Below are 19,354 nucleotides of genomic sequence, written 5' to 3'. Positions count from 1 at the left end.
TTTTAATAATCTTTTGTCTTACAGCTCACAGAACCTGCACGCGGTACCATAATCAAAACTTGTCTTGTCTCTGCCAAATCCTTCTCCCTAAATCCGTGGCACGTTGCCCACTGCACCAGATTAATAATCACCTGTACTCCACCTCATGCCCACAACGTATAGACAACAAAATCAAACATAAATCGACGATAAAAAAGCTTCCACCCGTAGCTTTCAAGATGGGCCCCTCTTGAATTAAGTTTTCATCACATCTTACACGTGCTATGTTCATCCCCATGGCCATGATGTGATAACTTTTTGTTTTTGAACTCCATGATATGAGGATTTTCTCTCTCATTAGTGGTCGTCTTAATTGTTTTAGGCCCACTTATTACCATGTAAAATAATTTTTTTAGGCCCACTTATTACCTTACCATGTAAAATATTTAGTCTAAAGTTAGTATTTACCTTTCTGATTCTCAAAAAAAAAATGTTTTTCTTACCTTTCTCTTAAATATATATATATATATATATATATATATATATATATATATTTTTATGGAAGGAAATATCCTGCCTCATTTGTGTCATGGGTAATTATTTAGCATTTTTGGAGTATTATAAATACGTATTTTTTCTCTCATATAATTGTGGGTCTCACTAATTAAATTTATAATGAGACCCACAATTCATGTGAAAGGGGAGAGTGATACTCCTTCCTTGTGTCATTGTAAGAAAGATTTATTGCATTTCAAAAGCATATTGCATTTATTATACCATATATATTTGCATTAAAAATAAATCTCCTATATAATAAAGTTCATAAACTGCAATAAATAGTAGTGATATGACATGGAATGAAACTCTCCAATATGCAGAGATTTTTGATAGAAATTCTACTATAGAATTATCTAAGTGTATATGTATGCAAAACTCTCTACTTACCCTCCACACCTCACAAACACTTATACTTGTGAAGTGACCATCGTATCAAAAATGTGTGGTGGTGGCCATCTTAATCTTAAATAATTGTTTGTTTGGAATAGCTCATATTAAAAAAAAAAAAAAATATATATATATATATATATATATATATATATATATATATATAGTGCATAAAAGTGTTTAAAATGTTGCTTTAAAAAAATACTTAGTTTTGTTCTGAATTAGAATGATTAATGTTAAGGATACAGTACATTTAAGATTTTTGATATAGTCATTGTGGTTGAAGCAACATCACTTCCAATTGAATTCATCATTCATTTTTATTACATCTATTATTGATATTACTTTGATTATATATAAATCATGATTAAAATTGTCCACAAATAAAAGATTCATGCTTGAAGCCTGTCTACACAAAAAAAAAAAAAAAAAAAAAGATCCATTGGGGAAAAAAATCAATCATTAAGCAACTTACACTGTAGTTCAAATTTAATCATACCTATATAAAAAAAAATGTTGTTATAGTACTATTCTATTTGTCACAACTTAAATGCTTCATTGTAAGAGCATTCCCATTGGCAATTGTATATGGCATATGTTAGTGTATTTTATTATTAATGCACAAAAAACCCACTCTATCCAGCCTTCTAAACTTGTAAACTTTTTTACAATACTACTACAATACCATCTTATATGTAGGATGGTACTGTAGCAAACTTGTATAATTTTTATTAATATTTTATGGTGGTGATGAGTTTTTGAGAGAGAGGAAGAAAGACAAATATTAGAGAGAGAAAGAAACATATTTTTATTGTGTGTACATATATATATATATATATATTATTTTAATGTGTTGTATAGGAAAATAAAAGTTGGGATGTTGGGTATATTGTAAAATAATACGGTATAGTTGATAAAGTAGCTTTTTAAGATGGTAAAATAGAATAGGATGACATTTCCAGATGTAAATGCTCTAAGAGCACTCACAACAATGGAGCTAAATAGCTATATAGCCATTTTAGCTCCACCAAAACACAAAAATCAACACTACAGCAATGGAGCTAAAGGTTTTTTTTTTTTTACCTTCCTTGCTATAGTGCACATCTATAAATAGATGTGCACTGTAGCTAAGAGCTAAAAAAAAAAATTTATTCCGAGCCTGAATTAAAATAATATATGTTTGTTTATTTTTTTACATTTTTTTTTATTCTCACGCCTCTCTCTCTGTGTCACTATCATCTCATCTGAAGCTCTCATCTCTCAAAACTCTCTCAAGCTCATTCTCTCAAACTCTTACCTTTCTGTTTCACCGTCGTCGGCCTGACTCGTCTTTAACATCACCGCCACCGACCCACCAGCTGTCCCAAGCGACCGATCACCCTTAGACCCACTTCTCTTCCGCTGATCCACATCAAGTCAGTTGTTTCTGTCTTCTTCACGTGGATGCTTGGGATTTTTGATTTGGGTATAACATCAAAGAATGTAGGATTTTTTATTTGGGTATAACATCAAAGAGTGTGGCCAATGATTTCTTTTTCTTATTCTTTCAGTTTATTATTTTAGATGCAATAATTGTTTTGCTGTTCTTGCTCAATGAAAAGTTCTGTCATTTGATCTTAGAACATCCATTCGTTTTGATTCAGAGCATCCATGAATGGACAGAATGTATTTATATTGGAATGTATTGGAAAATTTCAGTTTGCAATAATCTGTTGTGTGGTTTTCTTTATCAGTGGGATTAAGCTATATGTCAAATTAAGTATTTATGCATAATCAAGTTCTGTTGTTATAATTCTAAGTATTTTAAGTTTTGATATAAATGTTAGTTTGGGAATTTTCTGTGTGCAAGGAAGTTTACATTTTTTTTTTGTCTAATTTTATGGAGTCACGTAGAGACCTAACATATTACACGCGTATCATGAATGAGGATATAGAAATTGACTCACAACTTTTAAGAACATCTCAAAATATTCCTATGTCAGTTTCTAATTCTCCACCTTAAGTTGAAAATGCCTCTTCTACAAAAGGAAAACGGGGCTCTAACTTTAGTGTAGAGGAAGATCAACTCCTAGTGTTAGCATGGCTCAATACTAGTGTTGATGCCATAAACAATAATGAACAAACACAAAATACATTTCATCAAAAAGTTTGGGAATACTTCACGCAGTTCAATACATTCGGTACCACACGTACTGTTATTTCCTTGTTAAGTCGTTGGGGAACGATTAGTGAAAAGACAAATAAGTTTGCAAGGTGCATGGCTAAAGTTAACGCGCATCATCAAAGTGGTATAACCGAACAAGATCAGATATAGATTATATTGCAATAGTGTTAAAATACCCATTCACCAATAGTTTGAAGATACTAATCATGTTATATTTCTTTTAAATTTTTTAGATTACCAAGGCGAAGGCTTTGTATAAAGAGACGCACAAGAAACCCTTTCTTCTTGAACATTGTTAGCTCATGTTAAATGACCAACCAAAGTTTGCCGATCCTAATAGAAGATCGAGAGCATCTGTGCCTCCAAATCCGGAGTCAACATCTATTGGCGAAGGGGATTGTGGGTTTGGACTCGGTGACGATTCCAATTGGTAGGAAGGCTGAAAAGGCCAACCAAAAGAACAAAGCCACCAGAACAGATGTAGGAGAATATTTGACTAAGAAATTGAAATTTATTGAGGAGGTAACTTGATTGGAAGAGGAAAAAATGTTTATTGAGAGGGAAAAACTTACGATTGAGAAGGAAAGAAGTGAAGAAAAACTTAAGATTGAGAAGGAAAGAGTCATGATTGAGAAAAAAAAAATTTGAGATGCAACATATATTAGAGGAGGAGAGAATCATGATGAAAGATACAAGCGGCTTGACCGGAACACAAAAAGCTTTTTATGAACAACTCCAAGAGAAAATCATGGCAAAACAAAGTTCACGTAATTAATAGGTTTGATTGCATTTTGGATGTAGCTTAGGCCTTTATGTTTTGGTAGTGGCTTATGTAGGCCTTTAAGTACTTTGGTAGTAAACCTTTAAATTTATAGTATTTTGGTAGTATTTTGTAGTGGCTTAAAATTTATAATTTTTTGGTAGTAAACCTTTAAATTTATTGTTCATCATATTTGTGTTGTGACTTGCGTGAATTGGTTATATTCATTTTGTTGTGGCTTGTGTCACTTGACTTTAATCTTCCATCTATAGTAATAATTACTTTCAATTGTCTTGAAAGTTGCATCCATGAATCACTCTTTGTTTCGCAAGTTGCTTCTTGATGACTTAGATGAGGATGGGATAATCAAAGAACTTGTTATGGAAACATCACAACCTAAACATCGTCTCTCTATCTGACGTAATCATTTGGAAGGCCATGAGAGGCTTTTTCTTGCTTATTTTGCTCCCACACCAATATATCCACCCGCTTTATTTTGTAGGAGATTTCGGATGAAATGTTCTCTTTTTCTCCGTATTCAATCTAAGGTAAAAGCTCATGACTCTTACTTTGTCCAAAAAAGAAATAATGCCAACAAACTTTGTTTATCTTTACTAAAGATAACTGCTACACTTAGAATGCTTGCATATGGAATATTGGGTGATTTGATAGATGAATATGTGCGAATTGGAGAAATTATTGCATTAGAAAGTTTGAAAAAATTTGTTACTGAGGTAATTGATGTTTTCTCTAAGGAATACTTGAGAAAGCTAAACAATGAAGACATTGCTAGACTGTTAGCTCATGGCAAACGCAAAGGATTTCCAAGTATGTTAGGTTCAATTGATTGCATGCATTGGAAGTGAAAAAACTGTCCATCTGCATGGAAATGTCAATATTGTGGTCTTATTCGTGAGCCTGCTATTATTTTGGAGGCAGTAGTATCATATGATCTTTGGATATGATATGCATTTTTTGAGTTACCTAGGTCAAATAATGATATTAATGTGTTAGAGCGGTCTCATATATTTAATGAACTTGTTGAAGGACGTGCTCTTGCAGTACATTACTCAATCAATGGTCATGACTACACAATGTGATATTACCTTGCTGATGGCATATATCCCAAATAGGCAACATTTGTGAAAACAATCCCAGCTCACAAGGACATAAGCGAAAATTATTTGCCGCAACCCAAGAGGTATATAGGAAGGATGTTGAGCGTGCATTTGGAGTGCTTTAAGCACGTTTCACAATTGTCTGTGAACCTGCATGATTTTTCCATCTTGAAACATTTCGAAAGATCATAAAAGCGTGCATAATTCTCCATAACATGATTGTTGAAGATAAGCGGGATGATAATGAAGTGGTAGACTTGGATAATGAACAAATTGATGGAGTGGATAATCCTCTTATACAAGTGTTACGTGAACAACGTAATCGATTTATGTCATACATTGAGGGGTATGGACGCATTAGAGACCGAGAAATTCATTTTCAACTCCAGGTGGACCTCATTGAACATTTATGGCAATTGCAAGGCGAGTCGTTGGAACTTCCTTTTTTACATGTTGAGAAGCATGAGTCATAGGAACTTGTGGGAGTGTGTGAGTTTATTATAATTTGGTTTGAGTTATGTATGTGAGTAATCTGTGGACTACATTGTTCTAGCTATAATATGTGTTCTATTTTATATGTTTTCTTATAAAGTTCCTCCATTTCATAATTTGGTTTGAGTTTTGTATATATATAATTTGGGTTAAAACAAAATATTATTGTTACTTTAGTTTCTTATATGCTATCATGATGATTGAGAAATTGTTTTAGTAAAAAAAAAAAATGTATAAGTATAATTTGGAGTTAAAAAAATCACTTGTTAACACTAGACGATTATTTACTATCATGTGACGACGGCGGCGGCGGCGGCGGCAGTAATGGAAGAGTCGGCGGCGGTAGCGATTGCGGTGGTGGTGGAAGAGTCGGTGGCAGTGGCGGTAGTGGCAACGGTAGCGGTTGTGGTTGCGGTTGCGGGTGGTTGCGATTGTTGTTTAGATTCAATCTCAAAAAAAAAAAAACTTATTAATTAGATTCCTATTAATTTTCAAATTGATTTATTCATTTATAAATTATATTTTAATAAAAATTATATATAAAAAAAAACACAATTTTTTTTACAAAATAGGACCACTAAAAATAAAAATGCTTCATCACATGCTGCACGCGTGTGATAAGGCTAGTATTATTTTATTGTGTTGAAAGTTAAAGTAGATCCACTGTTGCAGCATGCGAGTAGGTAAAATAGATAAATTAACTTTTTTATGATGTCAAATAACTAAATTTGTAACTTCGATGCTATGAATGCTCGAAGTAGTAAGACAGTTATTTGTACATGAACCCAACTTCTATACCAACTAAGTTGACCACATGGTCAACATTAGAGAAAATGTCCTAGACAAAGATTTTTATTTTTTAAAGCCATTAAACATTAAAGAAATGTGTCCTTTTTAAAAAAAAAATCTTTTGGGCAGAATTTGTGTCCTTGTATAGTTATGGAAAAAAACATAAAATTATAGTACCTCGGAAGAGCACATGGAAACCACAATGAGACCTCTCCCATGTTATCCCAACCCAAACAACAAGGGAATTACAAAACAAAAAAAAAACAAAAAATTAAACCCTAAAAAATCCCTTTGTCTTCTCACTTTCTCTCTCAGTATCCAAGTAGTGGCAACTTGCAACAAAAAACCCCCCAAAACCCTCAGCACCCATTTTCAAACCTTCCTCTGTCTCTGTCTCTCTGTCTGTCTCTCTCTCTACTGTATTTTGCAGAAGAAAACAAAAACAAAGAGGGGCCTCTGAGGTTGAAAGTTGAAAACTTGAAATGCTAAAGAGGAGAAGAAGAAGAAGAAGAAGGAATGCAGAAGCTTTGTTTACCTTTCAAAAACCCTAAGAACAGTAACAGCTTGTTCTTTTCTCTCCCTCTCAAAAACCCCACAAAAACCCTTCTTTCCCATAGCTTCAAAACTCTTATTTCAATGCCCGCTAACATTTTCCCCAACCCCACTTCTCCTTCTTCTTCTCTTTCCAAAAAACCCTTTACTACTATTACTTCTAGTTCTCTATCCTCTCGCTTCTTTGTCTCTGTAAAGCCTAGAAATTGCTGTTTATGCCGCTGTGGAATCGATAAAAGACGACCCTTTAGAGCTTGGGTTGTGTTGAAGGATGGTCTGACAGGGTCCAGGGTGGCGTGGACTCACACCCGCACTGATGGGTCGGTGTCGGTTTCAGCTGAAAACGGTTCTGAGGATTTGGAGAGTGTCGATGGAGGCGAAGGCGAAAAGGGGTTGGAAGAAAAGCCAGGGAGAATGAGTGGTGGTGGTAGTGGGAGTAGGAGGCAGAGGAGTTCAAGTGGTGGTGTGGTGGTGGGGAACCCGGATTTGCTGGCGATTCCTGGGGTGGGGCCGAGGAATTTGAGGAAGCTGGTGGAGAAGGGGATTGGGGGAGTGGCTGAGCTGAAGCAATTGTACAAAGATAAGGTATATTGGGTTTGTATGAACTATGAAAATGCTTGTATTTTTTTTAGCAGGATAGAGAATGCTTTGTGTTGTTTTTTTGTAGTTTTTTTAGCCTGTGGTGCTTACTAGATGGTGGTAGAGGGGATATATATATATGTGTGTGTGTGTGTGTATTGAGAATCTGTATGTCTGAAATGCGTTTTGTTTGTAATTGGTCAATTCTTTTAGAGAGTGAGGGAAATAGTCTGTGTGTTGTGTGTATGCCATTTCTGATGGCCTAATTGTGTTGGTTGAAGTTTAAGTGCCCGTTTAGCATTACTCTAGGAAGCAGAGCTTTAATAGAGCTATTGTGATATAGGGTATTAACTGAAAAGCTCTTTAGCATTTTGTGTGTTTGGCAAATTACAGTGAACAGTGCTTTAAAGTTTTGGATTTATAAAACATGAACATGAATTATAGAGCTTTTCCCTAAAAGCTACAAATTTCAGCTAAAGCTGTTTTAGGCCTCCTTAAAGCTCTTTAGTGAAAATTTTAAACATTTGGCAATTTTTACTAAGAGCTTTAAGGCTCCAAATGCACTGTTCTGGCAGGGCACAGTGTGCCCTAAGCCTACTTAAATTCCCCACAAACATTTCAATTTAGTGTACTTAAATTGTTTGGTGATTTGGAATTAATGACTCAAAGATCTAGCTGAGTGAATTTGTTATGACTGCCAACTTATGTTTGGGTTTTTTTTCCCAGGAATTGTTTCTAATATGTATCACATTGTCTTAGCTGAAATCTAACTCCTTCTGAGTTGTTGAATTCACAATGGACTTTACTCCACTCAAATTTTACGGGCTTTTGAAAGTTATGGCAGAAATTTCCTGGTTAACATTTTTGTAAATAATGGCAAAATTAGATTAAAAATACTTATGGCTGCATTTTTTACCCTTGTACTCTGAGCAGATTTGACTCTCTGCAAATTAGGTGTCTGATTGTTATTCTTCATGACATAAACTGTGTATTTTTGCACAAGAAACTAAACACATGCTGTAGTTGGTAACTTGGTATATGTACTTTTTCTAACTCATTCATGAATCATGATAAGGATTTTTGTGATTTCCTTTGCAGTTCTTTGGCAAATCTAGTCAGAAGATGGTTGAGTATCTACAGAGTTCTGTAGGAATCATACACAAAAACCACGCTGAGAGTATAACTACGTACATCAAAGATAGTGTTGATGAAGAATTGAAGGAGGACAGTTCAAACTCAGATGTAAAGCCGGCCCAGAAGAAACGACTTACTTTCTGTGTTGAGGGAAATATAAGTGTTGGGAAGACAACTTTCCTTCAGAGAATAGCTAATGAAACACTTGAGCTACGTGATCTTGTTGAGATTGTTCCAGAGCCTATTGACAAGTGGCAGGATATTGGACCTGACCACTTTAATATATTGGATGCTTTTTATGCGGAGCCTGAGAGGTATGCCTATACCTTCCAGAATTATGTTTTTGTCACAAGGGTTATGCAAGAGAGAGAATCATCTGGTGGTATCAAGCCCCTCAGATTGATGGAAAGGAGTGTTTTCAGTGACAGGATGGTAAGAATCTCCTTTTTCACTCTGTGTTTTTTTAGTTCCTTATAATGTAATGCAATAAAGTATGCTTACCCTACCCCTAAAGTCTTGTATTTGGCAAAAATTGTTCCCTCAACTCAATTTGATCTCAAGTTATTTTTTAAATCCTTATTTTCCATGCAAAAAATGAAATAAAGAATCTAATAATTTCTTGGAAATTTTGTAACATGTTTCAAGGCTGACAATGACTAAAATTGATGGGAAGATGTTATCTTTCTTTTTCCTGTTGATTGATCCCATTCAAGAGGAAGAAAAACCTAACTTAAGAGTTTCAAGGCTGATCCATTTTATCTCATTTTCATTCAATGAAGGTGTTTGTACGAGCTGTTCATGAGGCTAATTGGATGAATGAGATGGAGATCAGCATTTATGACTCATGGTTTGATCCAGTTGTATCATGCTTACCTGGGCTTATTCCCGACGGTTTTATATATCTTCGAGCAAGTCCTGATACTTGCCACAAGCGAATGAAGCTACGTAAAAGAGAAGAGGAGGGTGGAGTCTCCCTAAAGTATCTCCATGACCTGCACGAAAAGCATGAGAGCTGGCTTTTCCCCTTCCAAAGTGGAAATCATGGTGTATTATCTGTCAGTAAGCTACCCTTTCATATGGATAGCTCATTACATCCTGATATAAGGGACCGTGTGTTCTATTTGGAGGGTAATCATATGCATTCAAGTATCCAGAAGGTACCTTATTTGCAGCTTTAAATTTAACTCATCATAATTTATGTACTCATGAGTTTAACCAAAAATATTTTGGTTATGAGCAGGTTCCTGCTTTGGTTCTTGACTGTGAACCCAACATTGATTTCAGCAAAGACATTGAAGCAAAGAGGCAGTAAGATAACAACCTCTTTCTTTAATATTTATAATAAGCATGGATTGGAATATTCTTGGTTCTTCTTCCTCTCTCTGTCCCCTCCCCAGGGTGGGGGAGGGGGAATTAAAGATTTTTAATTTGTTGTGTTATACTCATTTTATTCTACTTTCTATCTATCCATTGAACATACTGGTCTTGTTTCAGATTACATTATGTTTTGTTATAGTTGTTTTATTTGTCATATTCCCCCTCCCCCTCCCCCTTCCTCTTAAACTTCCTTAACTTTTGGGCTATTTTGAAGGTAAATTTCTGGTGTATTCTCATTAACCCTCTAGAGAAGAAAATATGTGATCATTTTAATATTTTATGAATTCTGGGTCAATTTTTTAAAAAAAACTTAGGAAATCTGTTTGAAATCTGGCTAGTGGCCCTGTAAATGCCTATGGTTAATTTGTCTGGATGTGCAAATGGCATTTTGCCTTTTGCTATATCAAAAAGTTCACAAATTTTTTGAATTACATTTTCTTCAAGGGGTGGTTCCCAAAGGATGAAAATCATCTGCTAGTTAGTTGTGTTCCTTTGCCCTTCCCTCTCCCTCTGTTATTTTCCTTTTTCTCTATGTTCCTTTGAAAGATACTCAAGTTTCTGTACTTATCCTTTTACTAATATCTGGAGGTTCTATCTGTAGCCTACATTTTGAAATGATCGTTACCCTCTGCTGGCCATCAACATCAAATTCTGCAAAACAGAATTTTTATCTTTGAGTAATATGGTTTTTATTCTATAATTTGGCAAGGTGTACTTCAAGGTTAATCAACTAAATATTTACATGCACCTTTTATGTTTCAAGTCTTCCTTTTCCCTATTTGCTCAAACAATATGTGCTGCATGCCTTTCTATGCATCCCAACCTTAGGAAAACCCTGAAGAAGAAATCGAAAGAAAAGACTGGTTGGAAGTCTTGTCAATTATGGTTAGGGTTATTGTTGGTATTTTTGCTATGTTTTGAGTGTGGTTTCCATTACCCTGTGCATTAGTTGCATTGCCAAAATGCATTTTTCATTTACGTGATCTTGTTATTTGGCTTTGTTGAAGGTATGCACGCCAGGTTGCAGAGTTCTTTGAATTTGTGAAGAAAAAGAACGAAGTTGCATCTACGAAAGCTGGTGAAGGTGCAACTAGTGGCCAGCCACAGGTGCTGATGCCACATAACAGTGGACTATGGGTACCTGATGGGAAGAATTTTCCAGAGTCAGCCCTCAAGTCTTTGGATTTCAGACGAGCCATGTCGTTCATGTCAGGCCAGTAAAATCTTTAGCATGGTCCTTTCCTGTTAATTCAAGAATTGCGTCTGGGGCATCTGTTTTTGTCTGACGCATTCTAGGCAATGTGTTTAGGTGCTTCGTTCGTGTAAAAATGGTTTTAACCCTTAACCCCTCCTAGCGATGTAGAGAAAGTAGTGGTTGTGGATTGGCTTTGGTAGTCTGCTGTTTAGTTTGTTGAAGCTTGACTTCTTTGAATCGAAAAAAGAGTTGCTTTGATATTTATGTATATTTGTTTTGCTAAGCAGCTTATCTATTTTGGTTGAAATATTGGTTGCAACATGTTTTGTCTGCTATAGAAGATGGCTGTACTATTTTGTAAGCAAATCTTAATATTAAATCTCTTGGGTCGTAAATACAGGGAGTGGTGTTCTTGGACATTTTGCTTTTCTTCCAACCGCGTGTTCGGATGGTTTGCTACAATGGGGGGGAGAAATTGGTTTTATTTTTATTTTTATTTTTATAAGGGGCTCGATAAATAGTGCCTCTCTCTCTCTCTCTCTCTATTGCTATGTTTGAAATTGGGTGTGCTGGGTCAGGGTGAACTTCTTAGAAAATGGTTAATTTGTTTGAGTTGGGTGGGTAGACCACGTAAAATTGGTTTAGGTCAAAATACCCTTATGAGTCATTTTTTAAAATATAAAATAAGGTACATCTCATTGCTCTGTTATAAACAGCTAAGAAAATTAGTGTTAACTAGTATCAATAACGCCTGTTCTTTAATTTTAGGAACAAGTAGCACTTATTTCAAATTCCATGAACCTGTAAAGTTTAATAGTTAAGGTTTAATAGGTAAGTTTTGTAGACAAATAATGTATGTATGCAGTGCGAGTATATAAAGAAAAGAAAAGCTCTTCGCCTTTGTATGAACCGCTGAGTTCATCCCATGTGCCGCCCGTGGTTGACTAGAAGGCATTTAATAATTACAAGTTAGGAATTGTTGACTTGAGTGAAAACAGGGGATGCGAAATCCTTCCTCCCTCACCCACAAACACCTTCGCAGTGGTTAATCAAAAGGCATTTACATATGGCGTGCTTTGTTTCAAGAGGGTTTCAAGCTTTACAATAGCTGCAAATACAAATCTGCAAGTTTTCACTTTTCACACACATTCATCTCTCTTATTTCTCTCTTTATATTCCCTTGAAATTTTAGAAACAATCCCACATCAAATCGTTGTATTCTAGTTCAAGATTTACATGTCTAGTATATTTCCAATGGCTTCCACAAGCACTCAAGGAGCCTCATCTTCTTCTTCTTCTTCAACACCTCAAGGGAAATATGATGTGTTTCTTAGTTTTAGAGGCATGGATACTCGTAAAGGTTTTACAGACCATTTATATACTGCTTTACAAAGGAAGGGCATCTTAACCTTTAGGGATGATGAAGAACTTGAAAAAGGAAAATCTATCTTACCTGAACTCTCAAAAGCAATAGAAGAATCAAGGTTTGCTATAATTGTTTTGTCAAGAAACTTTGCATCTTCAACATGGTGTTTGGTTGAGCTTACAAAGATCATCAAATGCATGAAAGAAATGAGAATGAAAGTCCTGCCTGTTTTTTATGATGTGGACCCATCTGATGTACGGAAACAAACTAGAACTTTTGAAAAAGCTTTTGTTGACCATGAAGAATGTTTTAAGGAGAACATAGATTTGGTGAAAACATGAAGAGCTGCTTTGACAGAAGTGGCTAATCTCTCTGGTTGGCATTTACAAGACAGGTAATTTCCATGACAAATTCATTTCTATTAATATTTTTTTGAGGGAATACTTCTATTGATATATAAACAATCTTTCATATGCCATGAAGTATCTAAATAGTTATTAGAATGTGGCATATCACCATCTATTAGAACTTAGAAGTTATAATTGATAATTTATCATAGGATGGGACAAAAGATTTTTATTCTTTTATACTTAAGCTACTTCAAAAGGTCATGAACTTAAAATATTCGAATGAGGTTTCTCTTAGCAATCAAAAGTGAAATGAGACACCAAATTTTTTTTTTGGGTCAATGTAGCTCTAGCCAAAATAGATTATGGATTTAGCAGGCTAATATCATTGCTTAACCAAAGAAATGGTATTGGATGATGGCACTTGCTTTCCCTTGTGATCTTTGTGCACCTAGTAGTATTCCCTGCCCCACTCCCTCTTTTGCTGATTTTCATTTTTTTTTCTTTTTTTGGTGCTATGATTGGGAAGGCCCACATGTCTTGGGCAAGAGCAACAATTTTCCGCTTTAATTAACAAACTTGATGGATCCGTTAAAACTAAATACAACAAAAACTACATCTCCCAATCCGTTCATGTCACATTTATATCTGATATATAATCATTCAATTCTTATAGGGTAGTGGTATAAGTTCACATGAGCTAATGACTTCATATTTGTTTGATCAAGAAGTATTATTGCCTAATATTTTTCTTCCTTCCTTGAGGGTTTATGTTTGGTTTGGACAATCACTATGTTATTGTTCTATCTTATCCACAGGCATGAATCAGAATTTATCCAACACATTGTGGAAGTGATATTACATAAACTAAGTTCAAGTTTCTCAAGCATTACAACTAACTTGGTAGGAATAGATTCTTCAATGGAGGAATTGATCACTTCTTATTTAGGTCTTGGTAATAATGTCTGCATGATAGGGATTTGTGGTATGGGGGGACTGGGAAAGACAACTCTTGCTAGAGTTATTTTTGATAGATTCTCTAATCATTTTGAAGGTTCTAGCTTAATCATTAATGTTAGGGAAGTATCAGAAAAAGGTGGTTTGGTTCCATTGCAACAACAACTTATTGAAGAAGTTTTGGAGGATAGAAATACAAAGATACGAAATGTTTATCATGGAATTGATATGATCAAGAATAGGCTATGTAATAAAAAAGTTCTCATTGTTCTAGATGATGTTAATCAATTGGACCAATTAGAAAAATTGGTTGGAGATCATGGTTGGTTTGGATTGGGGAGCTGGATCATCATAACAACTAGAGATGAACATTTGTTGGTCCAACATGGAGTACATAAAATCTATAAGCCTAATCTATTAAATGATCATGATGCTCTAAAACTTTTTTGTTTGAAAGCCTTCAAAAAAGAGCAACCTAGAGAAGGTTACATGCAGCTCTCCCACAATGTTGCATACTATGCTAAAGGCCTTCCATTAGCTCTTGTAACTCTGGGTTCCTTTTTGGTTGGAAGAACGATGGATGAATGGCAAAGTGCATTGGAAAATTTTAAAAAAAATCCTAAAAGAGAAATATTTGATATACTTAGAGTAAGTTATGATGGACTAGAAGAAATGTGGAAGGAGATATTTTTGGATATTGCATGTTTCTTTAGAGGGAAGATGAAAGATCGAGTAATAGAGATATTAGAGAATTGTGGTCTTGATGCGAGAATCGGTATAAGTGTTCTCAAGGATAAATCTCTCCTAACCATAGAAAACAATAAGCTGTGGATGCATGATCTACTACAAGAAATGGGTAGAGAAATCATTCGTCTAGAATCCCGTGGAGAGCTTGGAAAGCGTAGCAGGTTGTGGCTTCGTAAGGATTTGTTTCATGTGTTGAAGAAAGATACGGTAAGAAAAATGGCAAAACTAGAATTTTATTTTAGTAAACAAGATTTAGTAGTTATAATTTCACAATTTTGTTCAATAAGTTAGTTCTGTTATAAAACTTATCCAATAGATAACTAATCACCTAAGTACTTAAGTAATGAAATATAGAATATAAAAATTCATTTAAAAAGCTCTTATATTTTTGTCTATCAATTTCTTAACTTTTGAAAACATAATATGATTGTATCATTTATACAAAATATATAGCAATGGATGATTAGTAATTAATTTTGCTACACCCTCAAAAATTTTTTTTGCTAATGTCCTATTGTGTCACATCAACCTCATATTTCCAGCACTTTCTCTCTATTTCTTTGGCTCTTATCTTCACATGATTCCCAACCTTACCTCTCTTCTTCCAATTTTTTCTCTCCCTCTTTTGACTTCTCTTTTCTTCATATACATTTCTATAAATTTGCCATTACTTATTCTACAACTCTCTGTCTCTGTCTCTCTCTCATTTTCTTCTTTCTTTGATGTATTTTTATTCTTTCTTGCAACTTTGTTTTGAGTTGATAAATTTTTGTGTTTTTTACAACTCCGTTTTGGTGTTTTGGCATTGTGTTTCTAAATTTTCCATCACATACCCTCTCTCTCTCCCTCCAATGAGTATGGTTTGATTTTAGTTTTGGATTAATAATTGGTTGTTTGGAAGTGAGAATTTAATTTGTATCAAAATACAATCTATTTGTCTATGTATACCTACCAACTGTTTGAGTAATTTGTTTTAAAACTAATCCTTTGCTTTTAATTCTCAGGCAACAGAAGTAATTCAAGCCATAGTCATAAACTCTTATGAATGTGAAGGAGGATACCGGAACTTAGAAGCCTTTCCTGAAGGGTTTTCAAAGATGCACAATCTTAGATTGCTTATAATTGATGATGTGCACATCCTGAATGGCCTTGATCATGTTTCTAATGACGTCAGGTTTCTTCAATGGATTGGGTATTCTTCAAAATGTTTGCCATCCAGTTTCCAACCAAAAGAGCTTTTTGAACTTAATTTACAATGTAGCAAACTTAAATATCTTTGGGAGGGAATAAAGGTAATTTTCTTCATTAATGGGCTTTCTTTTATTTATTTATTTATTATTTTCATTAGGAGTTATTTTAATACTTCGAGAGTACAATATTATACTCATTCCTTTTACATGAATGATGAGTTCCACTATAAATTTAATTAGTGAGACTTACTATTATGTGGGAATGGAGAATATGACATTATTGTACTCTCTAAGTATTGTATAATTATCTTATTAATATTGCTGTAATATAAAAAATATTTATCTTATTAAAATAAATTCTATGTTTAATGGTAGTTTGTTTTTTTGGTTGAACAGTATTTGGACAAGTTAAAATCCATTGATCTTAGTTATTCCACGAACCTTATCCAGACACCTGACTTCACAGGAGTTTCGACACTTGAGAGACTATACCTTACTGGATGCACAAATTTGGTTGAGACTCAGTAGGCTTATTGTTTTAGATTTAGAAAACTGTGAGTCTCTTATCAATCTCCCTAGCATGTCTACTAAAATGGAGTCCCTTAGAATTCTTAATCTTTTGGGCTGTGAATCTCTTATGAATCTTTCGGAATTTAAGGGAATTATGAAAAGCCTATCAGAACTTTATCTGGGAAAGACTGCTATTGATAAACTACCCTCATCAATTGAATGTTTGACTGCCCTTACTTTACTAGATCTAAAAGACTGCCTCAATCTCAAATGTCTTCCAAGTAATATGGATAGTTTGATGTCTCTTGAAAAACTTGTTCTTTCGGGATGCTTAAAACTTGCCAACTTGCCACAAAACCTTTGGAAAATAAAGTGTTTGAAGGAACTCGATTTGAGTGGAACTAGCATTAGTGAAGTTCCCTCTACCATTGGATGTACAGAGCCATCAGAGAGAAATTTTTGTGTAGAACAACTTAATCTAAGTGGGATGTCTAGACTTGAAGGTATAGGGATTAATAGTTTTGGTTGCTTTTCCACGTTAAAATATTTGACACTAAGTCGAAACAGTTTTGTCACCCTGCCTGCAAGCATCAGTCAACTTTCAAAACTGGAAGCTCTTGATTTGTGCCTCTGCTCTAACCTTCGATCATTGCCAGAGCTTCCATTGACTGTGAGATATATAAATGCTCAAGAATGTTTTCCCTAGAACCATCACCGGCACTGCTAAGACTATGCAATTTGGCACGACCTTGTTCCCACTTATATGGATATGATGAGAGCAGCGGCGGAGTGGCATTCACAATATTGAATCATTACCTACAGGTAACTGATAAATTAATTATTCTCTCGTAAGTTTAAGCTATTAGCAAATGATGAATTTAACTTGTAACGACCAAGGAAAATGGCTAACCTCAATTATGACTAGCGCTTTCCTCACTTGTTACATAATCATTCTACCAATATTCTAACAGTAACTTGTTCTCTTTCATTGTTAAAAGGTGTTTTTTTTCTTTTGGGTGTAGGGACTCCTTTATCCAAAAATGGGATATGAAATTTCTACCAAAAGAAAAGATGATGGATCTAGAACCGAATTTCAGATAATTATTCCCGGATTTTATATTCCGTGATGGTTTACTCATAGAAGGTTGGGGAACTCAGTAAGGGTAGAGCTGCCTCCAAATTGGTGTAATAGTAGGTGGATGGGATTTGCTCTTTGTGCTCCTTTTGATGCATTTTTCCCACTTAACGATGTTATTTCTGCACCTGTGGATAAAACATTTGGTCTTAGAGCTCATGTGATAGCCCTTGGTGGTGATATGCTTCACAGGCACTATAGCTCTGACATTTTCTTTAGGCTGACATCTGGTGTGTGCCACATTTGGCTATTGTATTTGTCTCGTGATAGTTGGTTTGCCACTGTTGGGAATGGTGAATGCAACCAGATTGAGGTTACATTTGAGAACTATGGCCCACGTTTGAATGTGTGGAACTGTGGAGTCAATTTGGTATATGAGCAAGATGTGGAAGAGACTTTAATCAAACAATTGCACAATGCGACAGTAGCCACTTCATTACTTGAGCGGGTTCGGATGGGGATGGTGTCCATGAATTTGACAATAACCTAGTGCATTTTGTAGCTTTTAAAAGGAAGTTCAAAGATTCATCTCTTTTCTAAGGTAATGAGCCATCTCAAACATCCTTCCTGTTACAACGTTTGACCTTTTATTTTATTCAATTAGCCTAATCCAATTTTATTTTTATTTTCATTCTAGCTTTACATTTGGTGACACGTGTTCAAAACTTGTCTTGTGTTCACAATCTGTGGGGTTCTGAACAGAGGAGCATTGCACCCAAGCCTTATCCTTTTGGACACAGTTGGGTCTAGTACTCTGATGAACTGAACTTGATACGATGAAGACACATGTCCAAACTTGCCATGTGCATGCATTGTGTTGGGCTCAGTGCTCCTACCTCTTCTGAGTTCACTGGCATCTACCTCTACCTCTACATCATCATCAGTTTAAAAATAACCAAATCGTGGTCTCATTGTAAATATTACAGGAGGAACAAAATAGGTTTTTGTACCAGGTATGGTCAGAGATGGTTCCATGGTAGCGTCAACAGCAATGCAAAAATTGAATGTTTAAACTTAAGTGTCACCAGCACTTTTTTTTAAAGAAAATTATTATTATTATTTTGCGACTGATGCTTGCAGAGAACTTCAGGATATGGACCAGAATTCGGAGGTTGAAGCTGTACTCTTAGAACATGTTAGCAATGACTGGAGCTGCTAAGAATTTGGACAACACTGCACAACCCAAATATCCGCTTTCAATTAATTGGAGAAATTATCTTGCATTACTTATCTTGTATAAAGACAAGCAATTTGACTTTGTTACAAAAAATTACAATCAATAGGAGGAAGTTTGCTTACCTTAATAGTAAATTTACTGTCACAAATAATTTTACAATTATTAAGGTGATAAGTTGTGAACTGTAGATGATAAAGTGCTATTTGTTGTCGGTTCAAATAAGAACTAGTAGCATGTTGTGAAATATATTGTAAATTTGTTGCTTGTAGAATTATTCTTACCTTTATGTAGAACTTCACTTTGGTGGAGTTACGCTTGAAAAATGTATTTCAAAACAAACTATTAGTTTTGGCTAAAAGTTAAAAAGTAAAATTATTAGTATTAGTTTTAACAAACTCATGCTTGGACAATAACAATTGCAGAAATTATCTTGCATTATTGATCTTGTATAAAAACAAGCAATGACTTTGTTAAAATAATAAATGACAATTAATTGGAGAAAGTTTGCTTCGCCCAAAAAATAAAAGTTACAAAAAATTACACAATTGTCATAGTGACAAGTTGTAAATGGTATTAGTGGTTGGTCAAAATAAAAACTAGTGACATTTGTTGCATTTGTAGTATTACTCTAACCTTTATGTAAAAGTTCACTTTGATGGAGCTACGCTTATATATGGTTTCAAAATAAACTATTAGTTTTGGCCAAAAATTAAAAATAAAATTATTAGTATCTAACTGTGTATTTGTCATTAGTTTTTTAGTTTATTTGTCTATGTTTATGTACAATTTTTACGCCCTCAGTTTTTTAAGATATAAATATATTTCAACCAATTTTCAATAA

The 19,354-nt window shown here is 34.6% G+C and overlaps 1 protein-coding gene and 1 pseudogene across 1 annotated transcript; both read left to right on the top strand.

The window, feature by feature from the left end:
* Positions 1-6,440: 6,440 nt before the first annotated feature.
* Positions 6,441-11,391, top strand: LOC142619968 (uncharacterized). Its single transcript, XM_075793382.1, has 5 exons — positions 6,441-7,384; positions 8,477-8,944; positions 9,292-9,669; positions 9,753-9,820; positions 10,897-11,391. Exons 1-5 carry the CDS (start codon positions 6,764-6,766, stop codon positions 11,108-11,110), a joined length of 1,749 nt encoding a protein of 582 aa, XP_075649497.1. The 5' UTR covers positions 6,441-6,763; the 3' UTR covers positions 11,111-11,391.
* Positions 11,392-12,338: 947 nt separating this feature from the next.
* LOC142620959 (TMV resistance protein N-like) lies at positions 12,339-18,394 on the top strand (annotated as a pseudogene).
* The last annotated feature ends 960 nt before the right edge of the window (positions 18,395-19,354 follow it).

The sequence above is a fragment of the Castanea sativa genome, chromosome 12 (genome assembly GCF_040712315.1).
Source record: "Castanea sativa cultivar Marrone di Chiusa Pesio chromosome 12, ASM4071231v1".
NCBI lineage: Eukaryota > Viridiplantae > Streptophyta > Magnoliopsida > Fagales > Fagaceae > Castanea > Castanea sativa.
The sequence above is the reverse complement of the archived record's forward strand: the minus strand, read 5'-3'. Positions and strand labels throughout refer to the sequence as shown.